We start from the raw sequence: 22,116 nt of genomic DNA, 5'->3' as shown, positions 1-22,116 counted from the left end.
TTTCTTTATAGTTACCATGGGGATTAAATTTAATGTCCCAATTTATAACAATGTAGTTTGAATTGATACTAGCTTAACTTCGGTAGCACACAAAATTTTGCTCCTCTACAGCTCAGTCCTCCCCCCTTTATATTATTGCCACCACAAATTATGTCTCTTTTTCTTTTTAATCCTCACCCGAGGATATTTTTTCCATTGCTTTTCAGAGAGCGTGGAAGGGGGGCTGTGGAGAGAGAGAAGGTGGAGGGGGAACATTGATGTGAGAGAGACACATCGATTGGTTGCTTCCTGCATGTGCCCTGACCAGGGCCGGAGGCCAGGGATTGAGCCTGCAACCCAGGTACGTGCCCTTAGCCGAAATCGAACCCGGACCCTTCAGTCTGTGGGACGACGTTCTAACAACTGAGCCAAACCAGCCAGGACATAAAACGTGAATTTTATAAAGTGCTCCTACGTATGTTGGGGCATCACTGATAAGGGATCTCTGCCACATTTGGAAGACTCTTGAGTGTGAAGATTAAGAACATGCTTGAAGAAGAACTAAAAAACCAGAGATTCTTTTCTTGAGTCAGTTCTTTGTTTTATTGTTGGGAACTATGTTATCACAGAAAGTAATAAAAAATTTGTTTGGGAAGGTCATACATATTGTTTTTAGAGCAAAACAAATGAAAGATGATATGAACTTGGCACTTGATACATGTTTGGAATTTGGTGTGTGTAGTTATTTTCTGTGGGAAAGTCCTTTGAATATTGCCTTTCCCATGGCTAATGTACACACACCACACCCCTTCCCTGCCAGGACCCTCTAACCTCTGTTAATAACCTAGGTTATATTATTCCATATTTCTCCATGTTGTCATGTTTATGTACAAATGTAGATCTGTAATGCATTATAAACACACATACACGTGTGTGTGTGTGTGTGTGTGTGTTGATCACTTCCTGTACTTCAAGTTTTTCTGTCTTACTCAAGAATACCTTGTGGAAATCTGTCAAATAGCATAGCTCTAATCCTTTTTTTTTTTTTTTTTTTGGTGGGAGGGGGAGAGAGATTGATTTGTTGTTTTACTTATTTATACATTCATTGGTTGATTCTTATATGTGCCCTGACCAGGGATCGAACCCGCAACCTTGGAGTATCAGGACCGCACTCTAACCAACTGAGCTACCCAGCCAGGGCTTAATTTATTCTTTTTAATGGCTGCATAGTTGTGTTAGTTTGCCAGGGCTGAAATAACAGAGAGCCACCCACTGGGAAGCTTAAACAACAGAAATTTATTTTATTATAATTATTGAGGCTACAAGTCCAAGATCGAGGTGTTGGCAAGGTTGATTTTTTTCTGAGGCATCTTTCCTTGTCTTGTAGATCTATATCTTCTCCCTGTGTCTCCACATGGTCTTCCTTCTGTGTTAATATGTGCCCAAATTTCCTCTTCTGATAAGAACACCAGTCGTATAGGATTATGGCCTACCCAGATGACTTCATTTTAACTGATTGCCACTTTAAAGACACTGTCTGCAAATATAGTCACATTCTGAAGTACTGGGAATTAGGGCTTCAACATATGAAAATTTAGGGGATACAATTTTAGCTTATAACAATAATATTCCATAATTTGTTCAAACATTCCCTTACTGATGGACATTTACATTATTGCTATTTTTTTAATCGCTATGAACAATGGTGCAATAAAATCTTTGTATATGTATCCTTTTAGTTCTATAGGATAAATTCCCAAGAATGTGTTTGCTGGGCCATAGGGTATATTTACTTTTAATTTTAATAGTAGTTGCTGGATTATTTATTTATTTTATTTTAGAGAGAGGAAGGGAGGGAGAGAGAGAGACATCGATTGATTGCCTCCCATATGCACCCAACTGGGGATTGAACCTGGGTAAGTGCCCTGACCAGGAATCAAACCCACCACCTTTCAACAGGATGACGCTCCAGCCAACTGCACCCCACAGGCCAGGGCTGGATTACTTTTTTAAAACTCTGTTATCAGTTAGCATTTCTACTAGCAAGGTAATACAGTAACCTTTTCCTAGCATTGCTGTCAAAAATAGGTGTTATTGATCATTTTAATGTTTGCTAGTCAGATCGGAGTAATATGATATCTTATTGATCCTTTAATTTGCATTTCTCTTAATTCTGTTAAATTTTAGGATTATTTAATATGTTTGTATTGGGAAATGTTTTTTAAATATGTTTTTATTGATTGTAGATAGAGGAAGGGTGAGGGATAGAGAGATAGAAACATCAGTGAGAGAGAAATATCAATCAGCTGCCTCCTGCACATTCCTTCCGGGGGCTGAACCCAAAACCTGGTCATGTGCTCTGACCTGAAACCGAGGACCTCTTGATTCGTGGGTCAGTGCTCAACCACTGAGCCACACAGGCTGGGCTATATTGGGCAATTTTTAAATGTCAAGCTTCAATGAGATTATAAATAGTTATTTTAAGAAGAAAAAAAGTTATTATTTAGGTATGTTGCCAATTCCCACTTAATAATGAGTTGAGCTTCAAAAGTTGGTTTATGAATTGCTTGGGACTTGAAATGAGAGGCAGTATTATAAACAGTGATTAGATTCTCAGGCCACCCTACAAAGTATGTTTAACTCATAATGATATAACTAATACTATATGAAACTTAACGGTGTGATTCATTCATTCATTTCATAAGTACTCCGTGAGTAGAACTCTTCTTCCTCTGAATTTTCCCAGTGTGTTTAGGGGCTATGGCTTCAGGAAAAGGGTGCAAGGTAGTAGGCAAGGAATGGAAGAAACAGATGGCAGGGTAGTTATACTGAAGTATAGATATGATACAGACCTGGCTGTAATGGGGGAGAGATAATATTTCTGGATTAACCACAAGTTATGTGTTTATACAAGACATTCATTTATTGTAAGTAGTGTTTCAATTCATAGAAAGCTTAGATATACTTTAGCTACATCTGTAGCTTCTCTTTTACTCTCCCACCTTGCCTCCAAAACAAAAAACTTTATTTACCAACTGTAAATAACATAGAAAATCTTGGGTTCTGAATCTGATACTTCCAAGGTCTCTTGATCAAACAGGGCAACAGCAAACAAGAGCCATCCAGATTGTTTTACTCAAGAGCATCAATCACCCAGAGCAAGGGCAGGCCTACAATGGCAGAAATGTGGAGTCTGATTCAGTCTTGCTCTGGACTACATCTCCCCACACTGTGAGATCACCACAGGCAGCTTGTGTTTATTATTGGGACCTGTGGGAACATTCTCAATCTTTCTTGTCACTAGAAGTCCATCACTGATTTTTCCAAACACCACATGCTTTCCATCCAGCCAATCACACTTAGAGCAGGTGATGAAGAATTGTACTGGGACCACTGTTTGCCTTGGAAAGCAGGCCTGGAGCTGAGTGCCTAAGTTTAAAACTTTCATCTGCAAATGGCTGCCAGTCAATACTGGCATCTCCAGTAACAGAATCTCCACTCTGAATCAAGAAATCGTTTATACCCTGTGGAAAGTGCTCCCTTTGTATCCTATTAGAACCCCATCTTTTCTGAATTCTCCAGTACAGAACTGCCTAAAGTTCTCAGCCGTCTTAGGCACAACGTCTGCAAATAACTCAGTCTCCAGGTGGCCAACTTCCTGGCCTCCAATGCTGACATCAAAGAACATCACAGGGTTGATAGGGCTTGAATTTGCCACCACCACAATTCCAACCTGGAAGCAGAAGTTGGGAGAACGAGGCTTCTCTCTTATACTTATGTCTCATTTCAGTAGGTTGAGGTTTAAAATAAGATTCTATTTTAAAAAAAATAAAACCAAAGGCTAGAGCCCTCTTTTTATTAAAAATAAGCTAAACGAGAGTCAGGACTGTGTATATCTTGTTTACTATTAGACTCTGACATTTAGAATAGCATCTTGTACACAGTAGACCTTCAATAAATACTTACTGAGTGAGTCCCAGTTGAGGGGATTTTTTTTCTTCTTCTTTTCATGTCTTATCCCCTTCCACCATTGATAAGGGAAGAGGCTTACTTAAACTAAACATCAGTCAAAGTTTTAATATGAATGCTTCATAACAAACCATCCTTGTAGCTGAGAGATTCTTCAGCATACACATCTAATTATGTCAGTGTCTTGTTTAAAACTCTTCAATTACTTTTTGCTTTCCTGATCACTGTCCAACTTCTTAGCAAGATGTACCAGCCCACCTTTTCCAGTCTTGGCTTTGCCCACAGGTACTCTTTGGTCCAACTCTTGTAGTTTCCTCAACATACCATTTTTTTCTCCTCTATGTCTTTTTTATATGCTAGATCTTTTCCTAAAAACCCTGCTTCCTTATCTGCCGCCTGCTGTACCTTATTTATCCTCATGCCGCAGTTCAAGTATGTTTTACTTGTCAAGGCTTCTGATACCCCTCGTACACCATCAGCGAGAGTCACCCTTTTTTTGGTTATCACTGTACCTTAAATATTAACTTCATTTTAGCCTCATCACATTGTGTGAAGTCATTGTTTATATGTCTGGCTCCTCTGTGATCTGAAATCTTTAAAGGTGGATGCCATGTCCTCGTTCATTTTTGTGTCCCCAGCAAATAAGAGGAGCTGGGGGGGGGGAGGTTGTTACATAAGTTACATACATGGACCTAAAGGCTAATTAACAGGCCCCAAGAAATGAAAATATTTTAGTCTATTTTATTTATGGGAAAGATTTAAGTCTCTAACATTTTTATCTTTAAAACATTTTTTGCAAAGGATTTCTGGTTTGATTTTTAAATAAACCTCAGAATGAGGAGATATAAGCATCTAAAACATTAAACATTAACTAAACAATCTTAACACTGAGAGATTTAACAATCCAAATCTTTATTATCTACTATTGTAAAGGTTTTGAGAATATCAGTTTTATTTCAAATTCTCCTGTTATATTTACAAATAAAAGTAGCAGATCTGGGCTCAGGATATGACAAAATACAGTCTAGAAGCCTTTCTAATTCTTCAGAGAGCCATTAGCTAGAAAAGGCTATTAAAGATTCATCAGAATTCAACATAGTGTTTTCAGGCAGTTTACCCAAGGGATTCTGAATACACTTACAGGACTCAGATATCAAACAGCTAGGAATTGATTTAGGCCTAATCCCTTTGCTTTTCAGATTCCACAGAATCTGGCAATAATAGCAAACAAAGTTGCTTCTGAATCTTAGAAATTACTAGAGGCAAAATGAACTGTCCAAATAGAAGCAGGCAGTCCTTAAGGAAGGTTTAAAATTCAGTGGGTGGCATCTTTAGTTGAATGTCATGATTCTATCTTAAAAGAATTCCTGTCATGATCATATGAAATTCTTATGCACGGCTATTATTCTTTTATGAAAATTTTGCATTTATTTTACTTAAATTACCTAAAGTAATTGCATTTAAAGAAGTATATGAAATTTTCAGTCAATGAATGTAAGTATAAAATATTTTTGAAAAATGAAAATAAGGGAAAACGCACATCTAGTTTAAACCCAGTTCTAAGTGCGTATTTTAATTGTGCACCCACTTACACACACACACACACACACACACACACCCTCAGTAAATATCAGCTGTAGATGGCTTGAGAAGGCTGTCATAAGATTTGGCAAGGCAACCTATTCTGTATAACCTTGAATAATTTGGATCATTGAATCTATTAAATATCTTTGAGTACCATTTAGATGGAATGGAACACTTTAGCTGTAACACTATCTCATAGAAGAAAAGTGTTTTTTTATTCTATCTGTATAGGAAATGTAATACTACTTCTGTCTGTTTATTAAAGAAATCTCTTAACAGTATCTTCCTTGAAAGATAAAGAGCAAATTCTGAAAGTCTGTGTATTTCAGGAATTGGTGCTCTGCTTGTCTTTAAACATTTACCATTGCCCATGTTTTTCAGTCAGAGGTTTGAAGTATTGTTTTTGTTTTTAAGGAAGTAAAATAATTTATTAGTCTCTTGTATAAATGAACCTTGTGATCCCAATTTGACAGATATAAGACATGATAAAGGTTAATGTCCAGAAACTTAGAAAAACAGTGGCATCATACATTATTTACCTATTAGGTTTTATTTGGCTATTAATAAACGTCAATGAATAAAAATATTTGAATTTGAATTTCTAAAATTTTATGTCATACAAGTTGTCAAACTTAACATTTGAATTATATGTACCTGAATTATAAACATTATCAAGTTAGTTTTTAAGCCATAGCATTTCACTGCTGTGGTTATATACAGTTCATTTGATTCTACATACCAGAGTAGAGTATTAGGTCCATATGAGCAGGGACTATTTTTGATTCATCTGTATACAGACATACCTCAGAGATATTTTGGATTTGGTTCAAGGCCACCACAATAAAGCGAATATCACAGTAAATTGAGTCACATGAATTTTTTGGTTTCCCAGTGCATATAAAAGTACATTTATACTATACTGTAGTTTATTAACTGTGCAATAGCATTATATCTAAAATAACAATGTACATATCTTAATAAAAATATTTTATTGGTAAAAAATGCTATCTTATATCATCTGAGCCTTCAGTGAGTTGTAATCTTTTTGCTGCTGGATGGTCTTGCCTCCATGTTGATGGCTGCTGACTGATAAGGGTGGCAGTTACTGAAGGTTGGGCTGGCTGTGGCAATTTCTTAAAATAACACAACAATAAAGTTTGCTGCATCATTTGACTCTTTCATGAATGATTTCTCTGTAGCATGTGATGCTATATGATAGCATTTTGCCCAGTATAACTTCTTTCAGAATTGGAGTCAGTTCTCTTAAACCCTGCCACTGCTTTATATACTAAGCTTATTGTAATATTCCAAATCATTTGTGGTCATTTCAACAGTCTTCACAGCGTCTTCACCAGGAGTAGATTCCATCTCAAGAAACCACTTTCTTTGCTCATCCATAAGGAGCAACTCCTTATCCATTAAAGTTTTATCGTGAGATTGCAGCAGTTCAGTAACATCTTCTGGCTCCACTTCTAATTCTAGTTCTTTTGCTGTTTCTACCACATCTGTAGTTACTTACTCACTGAATTCTTTAACCTCTAAAAGTCATCCATGAGGGTTGGAATAAACTTCTAAATTTCTGTTAATGTTCATATTTCGACCTCTTTCCATGAACCATGGATGTTCTGAATGGCATCTAGAATGGTGAATCCTTTTCAGAAGGTTTTTAATTTACTTTGCCCAGATCTATCAGAGGGTTCATTGCCTATGGCAGCCTTATGAAATGTTTTTCTTAAGTAATGAGACTTAAAAGTTGAAATTAATTCCTGATCCATGGGCTGCAGAATATATGTTATGTTATCAGGCATGAAAACAACATTAATTTCATATATCTCTATCAGAGCTCTTGGGTGACCAGGTGCATTGTCAATGAGCAGTAATATTTTGAAAGTAATCTTTTGTTTTGAGCAGTAGGTCTCAACTGTGGGCTTAAAATATTCAGAAAACCATGTTGTAAACAAGTGCTGTCATCCAGGCTTTGTTGTTCCATTTACAGAGCACAGGCAGAGTAGATTTAGCATCATTCGTAAGGGTCCTAGGATTTTCAGACTTGTAAATGAACATTGGCTTCAACTTAGTCACCAGCTGCATTAGCATCTAACTAGAGAGTCATCCTGTCCTTGGAAGTTTTTTTTTTTTTAAAGCTATGAATTTTTAAAAATATATCTTCATTGATTTCAGAGAGAGGGAGAGGGGAGGGGAGAGAGAGAGAACAATGATGAGAGAGTCATTGATCGGCTACCTCTTGCACGCCTCTTACTGGGAATCGAGCCTGAAACCTGGGCATGTGCCCTGACCAGGAATCGAGCTGCGATCTCCTGGATCATAGGTCAATGCTCAGCCAGTGAGCCCTGCCAGCCGGGCCTGTCCTTCTTTGAAGCCAGGCATTGACTTCTCCTCTCCAGCTATGAAAGTCCTATTTGGCATCTTCTTCCAATATAAGGTTGTTGCATCTACATTGAAAATCTATTGTTGAGCATAGTCACTTTAATTATCTTGGCTAGATCTTCTGGATAATGCTGTAGCTTTTATAACAGCATTTGCTGCTTCACCTCGTGCTTTTATATTATGGAGAGAGCTTCTTCTTAAACCTCATGAACCAACCTCTGAGAGCTTTAGACTTTTCTTCTGCAGCTGTATTACCTCTTTCAGCCTTGATAGAATTGAAGAGAGTTGGGGCCTAGTTCTGGATTAGTCTTTGGTTTAAGGGAATGTTGTGGCTGGTTTGATCTTCTATCCAGACCACTAAAATTTTCTCCATATCAGCAGTAAAGCTGTTTTGTTTTCTTTTCATTTGTGTGTTCACTGGAGTAGCACTTTTAATTTCCTTCAAGAAACAAGGCTGTCTTCCAAATTGATGTGGGTTCTGGGTTTTGAAAGTCAAATAGGTAGATGAAAGGGTAAGAGAAGAAATAATAAGCCTGGGGAACAATGTGAATGAAACTGCCTGCCATGTTTCAGCAAGCTGCAAATAGTCAGAATTGCCTCAGCATAAAATGTAAATTGAAGAGCAGCGGGAGATGAAGCCATATTAATGAAAAATTATGTTATTTCCATGGGTTTCTTTGAAAAACAAAAAACATTGTTTAAAAAATAATATATATCCCCGGCCGGGCGTGGCTCAGCGGTTGAGTGTCGACCTAGGATCCAGGTGATTGGGGTTGGATTCCCAATCAGGGCACATGCCCCGGTTGCGGGCTGCAGCCGATCAGTGACTCATCATTGATGTTTCTGTCTTTGTCTCTTCCTCTCCCTTCCTCTCTCTGAAGTCAATACAGATATATATATATAAAAGATATATTAAAAAAATGTATATATCTAATCAATTTACACTTTCCTGAACACTTCCTAAGATGTGTTTGGGGGTACCTAAACCACTTCCTCAAAGGACTTTAATGTTTTTAAAAGTTAATTAGACTTCTTGTTAAATATTTTTATTTTAACACCTCTAGCATTTTAGCTTTATGTTGGATTTTTATTATATTTATAATTTCATATAATACATTGTGATCCTTTGTGTAAAAATGGGTAAAAAATGATCATTGTACCTTTTCAGATTGGAAAGATTGTAGTGCTGTGTTTGCATTGATGGTATGCCAGTGTTTAATTATAACAACATATTTCAAGACACGTTTTATATAGAAGTCCATTATATAAATAGATACAATTCATGGGCATTCTACTCCTTATGCTGACGGGGCTATTAGGACACTCCCAGACTCCTTCAGGTTTGAAAATCAAGGGTTTAGTGGAAAGAGCTCTGGCCTAGATGCCAGGAGGCCCAGGTTCAGTACTTACAGGATTACTGTTAGCTACAGGATTGTGTATGTGTCCTTTTTCTCATCTGCTAAATAGAGGGACTGAGTTAAATGACTTCTAAAGCCCCTCTTAATTCTAATGTTACATGGTTTTATAGATCTTTAGCGATCATTTGTGATGCTGGAGCCTTGGACAGGAATATAACCTGTCCCAATTAGAGCTACATTTTCTAGGACTACATCCTTGTGAAACCAGGGGCTGTCTATACTGTATTTCTCCTCCGCCCCCCCCCCCCCCACGGACAGACAGACAGACAGACAGACACACACACACACCACATTTGTGAGATACAGTTCTAGGTGAGATATAGTTTTTCTTGTTCAACTTTTCTAAGTTATCTTTTTTTCTATTGTATTTGAGGTTTTGGTAGGGTAGGTGGAGATATCTAGCAACTTATTTGAAGTATGGTTCTAACACTTGGGAGAGAGGTCAGAACTAATAGATTTGGAATCATCCACGCAGGTGATAGTTCAAAATGTGGAAGAAAATGAGATGATGGGGAAAGACAGAAAAGGGAGAAGACAGACAAGGAGAGAATCCAGATTTGATGGGTGAAGGAAGATGTGGAATGACAGCCTCTGTGTATGAGGAAATTTTATAAACAGTGTACCATATAACAAGTTTTTAAAATATATGTTAAAAATACATAGATGTGTAAATAAGTACATATGCACTCATAATACTTTTAAAAGAAAAATACTATACTAAGTGTCCTTGGCCAGTGAGTACTGTGCACTTTCATCCTATGAGTGCTCTACCTCCCCTTAGAGAAATGAACATAGTTTTGAAGCATATATTGTCTCCTGGAACGGATTTTCAGTCATTTTTAATTTTTTTATTATTTTATTTTATTATTATTTTTAAAACATATCTTTATTGATTTCAGAGAGAGGAAAGGAAGAGGGGAGAGAGAGATAGAAACATCAATGATGAAAGAGTCATTGATCTGCTGGCTAGCCCGCAACCCGGGCATGTGCCCTGACCGGGAATCGAACCCCGATCTCCTGGATCCTAGGTCAATGCTCAGCCGCTGAGCCACGCCCGGCCGGGCTTCAGTCATTTTTTAAAAGGAGGAAAAATGTTGACCCCAAGGGATGCAAGTAAAGAATATCATGCTGGTTATTAAAATGTAAGTTTTACAGAGACCAGTGGCCTGAGGTACCTCCAAAAAAATGGTAAAAAATAGGAAGATAAAGATTATGAAGTATTTATGAATGAGTGACCACCAAATTATCTTTCTAAAGTGTGGACAGTCACAGATTGTCAAAAGTACCCATTTTGTGTTCTTTAATATAAGGAGACTTTGTGTTCAACAAACATTTATCAAGCTTGTATTATGTGCTCTGCGCGGTGCTAGATAGTGGAGTTATTTTGGTGAATAAGATAAGACATACCCCTCTTGGATTTTATCGCTTAGTAGGAAAGATAGAGTTAAATAAGGGACAGAGATCCATAGGAGAGAGTCATTGATCGGCTGCCTCCTGCATGCCCCCTGCTAGGGATCAAGCCCACAACCTGGGCATGTGCCCTGACCGGGAACTGAACTGCAATCTCCTGGATCATAGGTCAGTGCTCAACTGCTGACCTATGCCGGCCGGGCCAGACCATGTTCTTGAGTATAAACCCACATTAAAAAAAAATTATTTGACCCTGGCCAGTGTGGCTCAGTGTGGCCCAGGGTCACTGGTTCAATTCCTGGTCAAGGATATGTACCTGGGTTGCAGGTTTGAGGGGTGCTTGGAGGCAACCAATTGATGTCTCTCTTTCACATCGATGTTTCTCTCCCTTTCACTTTCTCTGAAAAGCAATGGAAAAAATATCCTTGGGTGAGGATTAAAAAAATATATATATATATATATATATTTGTTTTGTTTTTTTAATTAGATGAAACAAGCCTACATTTTAATTACTTTGCTTTTTGTTTATAGGTCCAGGGTCAAGTTCATCCAACTCTTGAGTCTAGTGATGATGCTCTTCAGTATGTTGAAGAATTAATTTTGCAGTTATTAAATATGCTATGCCAAGCTCAGCCCCGAAGTGTTTCAGATGTAGAGGTATGATAAATTTACCTTGTATTTAATATACATAATCTGTGTGTTTGTTGTCATGTCAGTGAAGGAGAAAGAGTTGCTCTTCAGTTCATATATACATATATATATATGGTATTTAAAAATTAAAGACTGGATTTATTTTAACTTTGTATTGGGTATATGGTAGAGCTTGTTTATGTTTTAGCTATCATACCATTCCATGTTTTGCTTTTAATCTAAAATGAACTTTTGTTTGCCTCTAAACACTACTTCTTTTTTTTTTTTAAATATATCTTTATTGATTTCAGAGAGAGGAAAGGAGAGGGAGAGAGAGAGAGAGAGAAACATCAATGATGAGAGAGTCATTGATTGAGCCCGAAACCCAGGCATATGCCCTGACCGGGAATCGAACCCCAGTCGCCTGGATCCCAGGTCGATGCTCAACCGCTGAGCCACACCCGGCTGGGCTAAACACTACTTCTTGATGCCGGAATGACATATATATATATATATTCATACCTTTAAGAGTAGAATATATCCAACTATTTCTTTTGTTTTGTAAAGCCAGCTATCCTTTTGAGAATATTTCAGTTAATTTTTTGATCTTCAGGTATTACATGTATTTTAGATAGTAAGTGGACACCTTTCTACCAGTTGGAAGGGAGGGAAACACCTAAAAATCTAGGAAGGAAGTTCTATAATCTGTTTCAAAGATGACATGGCTCCTGTCCTTTTAGGAGTTAAAGTTTAGTAGAGATACAGATAGGTGTATGGGCAATAACATAATGTGATATACTATGAGTAAATTGGATGTGGGAAATTTTATTTTATTTTATTTTTTTAATATATCTTTATTGATTTCAGAGAGAGGAAAGGAGAGGGAGAGAGAGAGAGACAGAAACATCAATGATGAGAGAGTCATTGATCGAGCCCACAACCAGGCATGTGCCCTGACCGGGAATCGAACCTTGATTGCCTGGGTCCTAGGCCAACGCTCAACCGCTGAGCCACGCCCGGCTGGGCAGATGTGGGAAATTTTAAAAGGGGCAAACTAATAATACAGGCTTTGGGGCTTAGGATTAGCATCTCAGAAGCAGAGGCATCTAAACTGAGTTCTGAAGGAGTCAAAAGTTTGAGAGAAGAAGAAATAAGAGTTTAAGTACTGAAAATGGGAGAGAGAGCTGGGAAAATAAAAGTAAGTTTTATCGCAGTGATGAAGGGTTATTTGACTTTAATGACCTCAAATGTATAGTGGTAGAAATCTTTGGGTTTCTTGACATTTCTTTTGCAGTGCTCAAGTGTGGGCACACACACGAAATAGTTGGGTTGAATGGTATTTCACCGTGGAGATACACTGGAGAAACAGTAAGGCAAAGGAATTGTGTAAATTGGCAGTAGCAGTGCTGTATAGCCCTTTTCAGGACATAGCACACAGAATAAAATAATGATTTTAAGGCACACAGTGGCTGGGGAGGAGAGATCTCTATCTTCCCCAGGCCCTGCTGTGCTCCCCTGCGGGCTGAGGCATATCCAGTGAGGAGCTGCTGAGAAGACATCAGAGCATTTTCATTGGATGGAGAAAAAGTGAAATGTAGTAGCAGCTGATGTTTGAGTGCCTGCTGTGTCATGCACTGGTCTAAGCATTTTTATGTTTTATATTTCATTTAAAGTTTTTAACAATCCCATGAAGATGATGCTGTTTTTCCCTCCTACTAGAATGTAAACTGCAGGGATTTTTTTTCTCTTGTTCACTGCCAGATCCCTAGCACCTAGAACTGGCACTGAGAGGGCACTCAGGAAAAATGTATTGAATAAATGTGGAAACTGAAGCAGAGGGTAAATAAGTTGACCAAGGTCACAGCTAATAAGTAGCGAAGCCAAGACTTTAACCCAGAAAATCTAAGTTTTGGGAGCATACATACCACTAAACTATTCTACCAGGTAGGAGAGAGTAGGCAGATTGAAAAAATATGGAGGGAACAAGGTATTGGATTTCCTAATAAGGTCAGAGAACTGAGAACACTAGAATACCTGAGTGAGAGACATAGAAGAACAGATTGGGATCAGAGACAGTTGTTGGAATTTAAGGTTTCTTTAGTAACATTGTTACAAAACAGGATGTGGCCATGTGGTGGTGGCAGGACTAGAGGTGATGAATTAAGAAGCCACGGTATTTTATAGGACTTTACATGAGCGTGGAAAAGGGTGATGTTCCAGAGCAGCTTGCAGAATGGAAAAGATGCTAAATTCACTTTCATGTGGGTTTTGAGACAAGGGCAGTTCCTACTCTAAGAAGTCTTCAGGGAGATCCAGATTTCAGTTGAGTAAAGAGATACTAAGGAACATTGAATTATAGAGGTTGTGGAAGTAGAAAAGATTGTTTACTAAGGAATAGTAATTTATTTTGATTAAATAATTAAAAGTAGATTTCATACATTTTATCCCATTTTCCCTTTGAATTATAAGGTCAAATATCTTTTACTCATAATTTCTTTTAGGCACTGATTACAGTGGGCTTCAGAGTAGACCTTGAGTAGAACTGGTTACCTGACTCTCCTCATTAACAATTCTTTTTGCTCTGTTGGATTCTATTTGGGTCTCCCACAGTGTTTATGAAGCGCAGCCTCTGACCCTGCGCCTACTACATTAAAGTGGAATTACAGGTCTTGTCTTGCTTATCATTCCCATGTTGGTACATCCCAGGGGTTTGCTAGTTTGGTAACATTGCATATACTCAGAGAGCTCTTTCCAGAAGTATTGTACTGTATCTATGTTTATCTGATTTTCTCCTCTTAATTAATATAGACGCTAATTTATACAGACGCTAATTTATAATTTTCTAGTATTGAAGGAGATCATGAATTCTCAAAAATTACTGAGTTTCTCAGTCTTCCACTTGCACAGATTTAATCAATATGTAGGAAATTAAGACTAAATAAAAAAGGATATTTCATAATTTTTTAATAGTCACTTAGAAAACTTCTGAGATATCAAAGATATTAACCCTATGTCCTATCTTACTATTTTTAAGCACTTAACCTGGGCCCTTAAGAGAGATGCAGCCATATGATATTCCAGTGGGCTGACTCGGGTTGGGAATGAATTTTTGAGAGAATATATGACAGTAATAGAAATAGCATTCAGTTGTATAATAGGTTTTGTAATTTCAGAGTCATGTTATGTACATTTTTATGTCCTTAAAACAACCCTGTGGAGTTGTTATTCTCCTTATTTTAGATATTAGACATTTAACCTCAGAATGGTAGAATAGATTTTTTTTAAAAAAAGATGGAAACCTGGGTCTTTTCCAATCAATAGTCAAATACCCTCCTTCCTCTACCATTCCCAGAAGAGCATTTAGATAAGAATATGGAGATTGGGAGATACTGTCTTGGATTCTTCTATCAGTAAATAGTTTTCCATATTCTTTATTAGGATTCTTTATTTCTTTTTTTTATATTCTCACCCGAGGATATGTTTATTGATTTTGGGGGGGGGGGGAGAAACATGGATGTGAGAGAGAAACACTGATTGGTTGTCTCCCCTACGTGCCCCAAACAGGGATCTAACCTGCAACCTTTTGGTGTATGGGATGATGCTCCAACCAACTAAGCCACCCAGCCAGGGCTCTTTATTTCTTTAATACATTTTAAAAAAACTTACAGTACATCTGTAGAACTTTTAAAATAATAAGGGCCATGAATTTAGCAAGCCTTTCAAATAAATTATGGGGTAAGAGAATTCATCAAAATTTTTAAAAATTTGAGGGCCATATAAAAGTGTACTGAAAAAACAGACCAACCTGAGTTAGTGGAATTTATGAACTTTTTACCTTTCTAAAGAATACATTTTGATTACTTTAAAGTATAAGCATAATTCCAAGTTCTTGCTTAATATTCAGCCCCTAGGGGATTTGTTTTAATGAAAAACTAAAATGATTTTTAGTTGCCCTATAGTTTTAGGAAAATAGGTACTTAAAAGTACTTGAAAACTGATGGATTGCATACATATCTATAATTTTGTTAATTAAAATGTTTTGATAAGTTGTATTGAAGATCATTACAAATTGAAAACTATCATAGTCCAGATGAATGGGATTTTGTTTTATTGATGTAGCCAATATTCACTAACCCATGCCACCAATATCTGAGTATCTATTATCGGTTAGACAGTGTTCCAGATAAATAGGAAGAATATATAAATGCTCTGGGAATGCAGAGGAGGGATATGTATTATTTTGGTGGGTCTTTTCAAAATAATTTGTTTTATTTATTTATTTTTAAATATATCTTTATTGATTTCAGAGAGAGGAAAGGAGGAGGAGAGAGAGAGATAGAAACATCAATGATGAGAGACTCATTGACCGAGCCCACAACCCGGGCATGTGCCCTGACTGGGAATCGAACCCCGAATGCCTGGTACCTAGGTCGACGCTCAACCGCTGAGCCATGCCCAGCTGGGCATCAAAATAATTTAAGTTTTAAAAGATTGTATATAAAAGTTGCTCAAATCTGGTTTGTTTTCCCTCTCTTCATTTTTCATACCTAATCTTTTAATTTTTTTATTTTTTATTTTTTACTTTTTTTAAAATATATCTTTATTGATTTCAGAGAGAGGAAAGGAGAGGGAGAGAGAGAGAGAGAACCATCGGTGATGAGAGAGTCATTGATCGAGCCCGCAACCCGGGCATTTGCCCTGACCGGGAATTGAACCCCAGTCGCCTGGATCCCAGGTCAACGCTCAACCGCTGAGCCACGCCTGGCCGGGCCATACTTAATCTTTTAAAAAATAAAAGCAAAAACTAGTATTTCTTCTGTGATATTTCCCTGGTAAAGTATTTTCTTTATATAATTTCTTAAGTCTTGTTCTTTCATAATTGTACATGTTCATTATTTCTCTCTGGTTGACTAGACTGATTTCCATTTGTAATGTCTTTCCTGTTTCCCCTTTTGACCTATGTGTCCTGTATTTAACCATCTTTCATTTCTTAGGGCACTGATACTTTTTTTTCCCTTTCATTTAACTCAGGCTTTCTTGGACTCCTTATCTTTGTTATTTTCCCTACCATGAGTCATATCCTAAAACTTTAAAAGTTTGCTTCCCTTTTCTATTCATTTTTTTCTTTAACTTTTTAATTTTCCTTTGCATCCTAAAGAATCCTTGTAATTTTCTAATATTTTCCATTTACATTTAGATTTCTCGGGTAATTTCTCCATATTTTCTACCTTTCTAGGAAAAAAAGTCTCCCGTACATTCTAAGCCTTTAATACTATTAATAAGACTTTAAAAGTACCTGTGGTCTGATTGTTTGCATGGGCGTGCATGTATAAGTCCTAGATTATTTGTCTTAGAATTGATGTTTAAAATTATCTATTTAGACCCCTTTATTAATTAAAGCAAAAGACATGGTTCTGCTAATAAGAGACAGCTGAATCTCAAGCCTACCTTTGGGTCTTATTTATTTCCTCAAAGCTACTAGATATTAATTAAGATGGAGTTTCTCATTTCAAACAATTATTAATCTTGAAAGTAATAGAGTAATAGAATTCTAATTCATGGGTCTTTCATTGATCATTCCTCTTTGGGCTTATTTTTAAAAATATTAAAATAATTGTGAAAAGAAATTTTTTTTTGCTTTAAAATTAAATTTGACACTACAAGAGATAAAGTAATTCTTTCAACTTGGCCTTTCCACATTCATGGCATCTTTTTTGATCTTAGCAGTCTTTACCCATGCATTCTGATCTTTGGTGTTACCTAAGTATATAGTTGAATAATTTGATTCCAGTAATACCCTGATAAGTAAATTAAAATGTTTTTTATTATTGTTATTTCTTCTTTCTTGCATTCTTTTTAAAGAATAGTTTATTGATTTTTAGATGGGGGGGGGCATTAAGAGAGAGAAATAACATCGATGTGAGAGCACAAGTTGATGGACTTCCTCCTGCATGCCCCCTACTGGGGATCAAGCCCGGAAACCCCAAGCATGTGCCCCGGCAGCCTCCTGGTGCACAGGACAGTCCCAGCCAGCTGATCCACAGCATCCAGTTCCTTGTTGTTGTTTTTTGTTGTTGCTGATTTTCTTTCTCCCTTTTTCTTAAAACAATAAACTATATACCAGTGCTTTTTAGACTCTAGGTCATAAAATCACTAGTGCATGGCCCAGGTAGCTTTTTTTTAATGAATAGAAAATATTAGTTTATTGCATAGAATAAGGGCAGATTTTGTTTTGTGAAACTTAGTTCCAGTTTCGTGTGTGTGGCGGGTAAGGATGTAATATAAAATGTGTTAAGAGTTTGTTATTTCTTACTATGAGTTGAGATTTTTAAAAAAGTTAGCAAGCCACAGGACCATACTATGATAAGGTCTGTACCATGGTTATACCCAGATTAAAACCACTGGTATGGAAATTCTGTTTGGGAGCCATGGTAAAGTAGTTCTGTTGGAATAGCAAGTCTATAGTGTTGACCTGAAGAAAGAGAAGAATTTTTGTTTTTTATGTTCCTTTCTACCCTTTCTTCCCCTTTTTCCTCCTTTTTCACAAACCGCCCCAATATTTTGGATCTTTATGTTGTCTTTGTTATATGAGGATATATATATAGTATCTTGGCAAAAAGCTTTTCAACTAGGAATTTGAAAAAGTTTATAAACTCCATTTTTAATTACAATAATTTCTTTCAACATGTCTCTAATTCCATTAATTAGAAGTAAAATGTTCATTTATATTTGGCAACTGATTTAGCTTTGAATATAGATGTGAGAAAGTTTATTAAATTTGAAAGGGTTAATCTATTCATAATTTATAAATTTATTCTTAACATGTCCTAGAATCAACGTTCCCCCTCGCACTGCCCCATATCACATGGAAATCTATTTTTTATTTTCCATTTTAATAACAACTAATAAAACTTTTAATTTAGATTTATGAGTGATGTTTAATTTTATCTAGTACTACTAAAGACTAATTCAAAAGTCCATGTGTTAAAATTATGTAATAGCGACCTCTAGTGGTTTTAATTATGGTATCCTGAGAGTGCCTTTTGTTTGAAGTGAATTACATGAGTTCATTAAAGTCCAGAGATCCAGCTTTTACATTACCGTAAGTTCTTTCACTTACAATGGGAATTCTAACGGAATAAGTGCTGGAAATTAAAATGAAGTATTTTATTAAACATTAATGACTTGTGGAGGATTCAGACTCTACTGATGAGCTATAGTGTATTACAATTGCTGTTACCGATGTAAACCCTTGATTTCTATGATACGTAAGTAGTTGTGAAGTCAGATACCTTTGCATGATGGATACTGAAAAGAATTCTTAGAGGTTTCAAATGCAAAATGCTACATGAGCTTGTAATTGGTATTGAAAGTATGGACAATGAGTGAAAATTGGATTTAGATGTTTACTTCTCGAGCTTAAATGTTGTTCCTTGAATTTTTATATAAATAATATTTTAAATGGCTTCTACTCATTCTTGTTATTAGCTTTATCACAGTGAAGTTGAAATTCAGAATGTGATTTTTGCCCTAGATAATGCAAGGAATTAAAGATTCCTTATTGCCTAATTAAGAAACTAATACAGTGACAGTTACAGTTTAAGTATGTTTGTAGTATAAGTTATATACCACATGTGAAAATACTTTTGGTACTCTTGGATTTTAAAAGTAAATTGTAAGTGAAGAGTGAGTGCTATTTAATGTATTTGTTGCTTAGTTATTATTTTCCTATTTTCCAAGGAACGTGTTCAAAAAAGTTTTCCTCATCCAATTGATAAGTGGGCAATAGCTGATGCCCAGTCTGCTATAGAAAAGAGGAAGCGAAGAAACCCTTTATCTCTCCCAGTAGAAAAAATTCATCCTTTATTAAAGGTAAAGCTGAAATACTGCCTTTTTTGCCATTTTAAAGCAAAATAAAACCTATAATTTTTAAACACTAAGAATAATATATTTTATGGATAACAGAGTCAACTGAAAAGTAAAATTTTTTCATTTTAATTTTTCCAGGAATTCATATCATGGGGAGGGATGATATAATAGTAGGAATGTTTAAGTTAGTCAACATGATTTAAAGTTATTTCATACCAACAGTAATGTCAAGCAAATTGAGAGAACTAAGAAAGTTGTAATTGTGGGTTTTGTTCATCTCACAAGTTGGTAGAACCTCAATGAGAATTTATAAAACTCCTTTCTTATTGGTTAGACCTGAATGTCCCTATAAATCCTTCAGATCTTAATCCTTCACACATTAGATGCATAGGGACCTCTGTGAGACTGCCATAGGGCTGTGTATAATCTTTGAACAAAAATTCCCTAAAGATCACCTAAATCATCCAATCCTACTTGTCATTTAAATCAGTCAGTTGAGTCTCACCAGAACTAAGAGAAAAAGTAACTGCTGCAGACTCTAATAATGCTACTTCTATTTTATTTAATACAATGAACAAACTGTTGATTAACTCTCACATAAAAAATATAGGTATTATAAGAATTGAAACCTTAATAATACTTTGATATCAGTAATTTTGTCCGTACCATAATATAAGCAAAATGGTAATGCTTGCATGCACGATCTAAGTTTCATTACACAGCCAAGTTATTATCATTATCCCCAGTTTGTAGATGAGGTAACTAGGCAGAAAGTGATTAGGTAACCTATAGTCCAACTTCACAGGGCTATAAGTAACAGAGTTAGGAAATCCAGGTCCATTTGATCTGTCCAAGATTTAAGGCTAAACACTTAGATGATGTTTAAGAGTGTCAAAAGGTTATATTTTATACTCATGTTGTTTGAATAGAAATAGCTGCCTGTATCTTTCTAAATGGCCTGAGGAAATAAGTGCAAGCTATATAAAATTACTAAACTAGTAGTAATTGTATACTTTATAATTCTCTTTCCATGATTTTTATCATCCTTATGTTGAATTATATTCTAAGAGAATTAACAAACTGAGGTATGTGTATGCTGTATTAATGATCCTAAATTTTGAGTTTTGTGATCTAATTGTGGGTCTTTTAATTTATTAATATATCCTATCACTATATACATTTAATAGTTTTTACATATCCTGTTCCCAACTCATAAGTAAACTTATTTTAAAGTTGCTGATTTTTTCCCTTAATTGCATTGTTTAGAAAATAGAATTTGTTTTCCTGTTGAAACTGGTCAGCCCCACAAAGCCCATGCTCTCTTTGAAGTCTAATAATAGGACTATTTAACATGCTGTTTAATAACTATTGTTGTTCAGTAGGACATAGCATGAATTTTTTTCCATGTAAACAGTCCAGATGCCAGCGTTTTGGAAAGTCCAGGTTCCTCTGGAAAGAAGGATAGAGGTATAAGGCCTACAGATACTCATTCCCACATACCAATAATATATTAACTCTTGTTCTATATAAAGAAAATAACCTCTTTTGTAATAGTTAATTCTAGATATTTTGAATTAGGTGACAATGAGCATTTTCCACTTCCCCAAATTTGGGCTTCCCTTCCTAGATTTAGGATTATCTATTTAGTAATCTGTACTTCGTAAACATTTTACTTGACGATAGGTAATTTAGTCTTATCTTTTCTTATCTTATATCTTCAAGTAGCAGTTAATATATTATTTATAAATGAACCACTTAAAATTAAATGCTGTTGATAATCACAGGCCTCAGTGAAAGTTAAGATAAATTGTATGCAATTTTTAATCAGTGTCACATTTATAGTATAAGATTTTTAAACATGCTTTTCTTTTAATTTTTCAGGAAGTCCTAGGTTATAAAATTGACCACCAGGTTTCTGTTTACATAGTAGCAGTATTAGAATACATTTCTGCAGACATTTTAAAGCTGGTGGGGAATTATGTACGAAATATACGGCATTATGAAATTACAAAACAAGATATTAAAGTAGCAATGTGTGCTGATAAGGTAGGATACTGATCTCTATGTTCTTAAATATTTTTGTGACTTACTGAATGCTAACATACTATTCAGACAGAATAAAGTTGTGTATCTTGTATTAGGGTATATTTACAGTAATCTAATAACAAGAACTCAAGATACACTTTATGGAAATAGAGTATTATATATAGTATTAAAACATGCTTAAACATGTCATACAGCTTGTTTTATGTGTTGCTTCAAGTAGGGTTAATAATCTCATTAACGATACCTTAAAATTTTATATGGATTAGAAGATTTATGGATTTACTTTATTGATTTATGTTATGGATTAACTTGAAAACAATTTTTGAAAATGTGAAAATACAAAACCCTTGAGAGTTTTTTTTAAAACCTGGTTTCTTTAGATACTATTTGTGTGATTTTACTCTAATAATAAGAGCAAACATTTTTTAAAGTTAAGCATATATGTGACTCATGGTCCTTATGATATCGCTATATGGTAGATGCTCTTATCTACATTTTATAAAAGGGGAACTGAAGTTCAGAAAGATAAAGAAATTGGTCCAGAATATTCCGAGAAGTTCCAAAGCCTAGACTTGAACTCCAGATCTGTCTGAGTCTAAAGTTCTTAGTCATTGCACTATACTGCCTCAGTATTTTCATTCTATATAAATGACTTTGTAGAAAATAACATTTTCTGGTGAAGCATTTTGTTCTGTTTTTTCTCACCGTACTGTTGTTGATTTGGAATTCTTCCTGGTTACTAAATCCGTTTAGTTGTGTGCTAGCGTTTGCCCTTTTAGCATGTGAATGTATAGAGTAAAAATCACTGATCTGATGAAGGATT

At 35.8% G+C, this 22,116-nt stretch overlaps 1 protein-coding gene and 1 pseudogene across 4 annotated transcripts in view; one reads left to right on the top strand and one right to left on the bottom strand.

Annotated features, from left to right (window-relative positions):
- SOS1 (SOS Ras/Rac guanine nucleotide exchange factor 1) overlaps positions 1–22,116 on the top strand; it is a 106,677-nt gene that overhangs the window by 17,570 nt on the left and 66,991 nt on the right. For 2 of the 3 annotated variants that reach the window (XM_081157095.1, XM_081157094.1), the window contains exons 2-4: positions 11,280–11,405; positions 19,119–19,250; positions 21,129–21,293. In XM_081157095.1, coding sequence (XP_081013221.1) covers positions 11,280–11,405; positions 19,119–19,250; positions 21,129–21,293 — 423 coding nt within the window. The remainder of the gene's footprint in view (positions 1–11,279; positions 11,406–19,118; positions 19,251–21,128; positions 21,294–22,116) is intronic. The other variant, XM_081157096.1, reaches the window with a different exon arrangement.
- Positions 3,194–3,687, bottom strand: LOC308566583 (peptidyl-prolyl cis-trans isomerase H pseudogene; annotated as a pseudogene). The gene has a single exon. The product of its transcript is annotated as a peptidyl-prolyl cis-trans isomerase H pseudogene (transcript).

Source organism: Miniopterus schreibersii, assembly GCF_964146895.1.
Source record: "Miniopterus schreibersii genome assembly, chromosome: 13".
NCBI lineage: Eukaryota > Metazoa > Chordata > Mammalia > Chiroptera > Miniopteridae > Miniopterus > Miniopterus schreibersii.
Note: the sequence above shows the minus strand (reverse complement) of the source record. Positions and strands in the feature narration are given on the sequence as shown.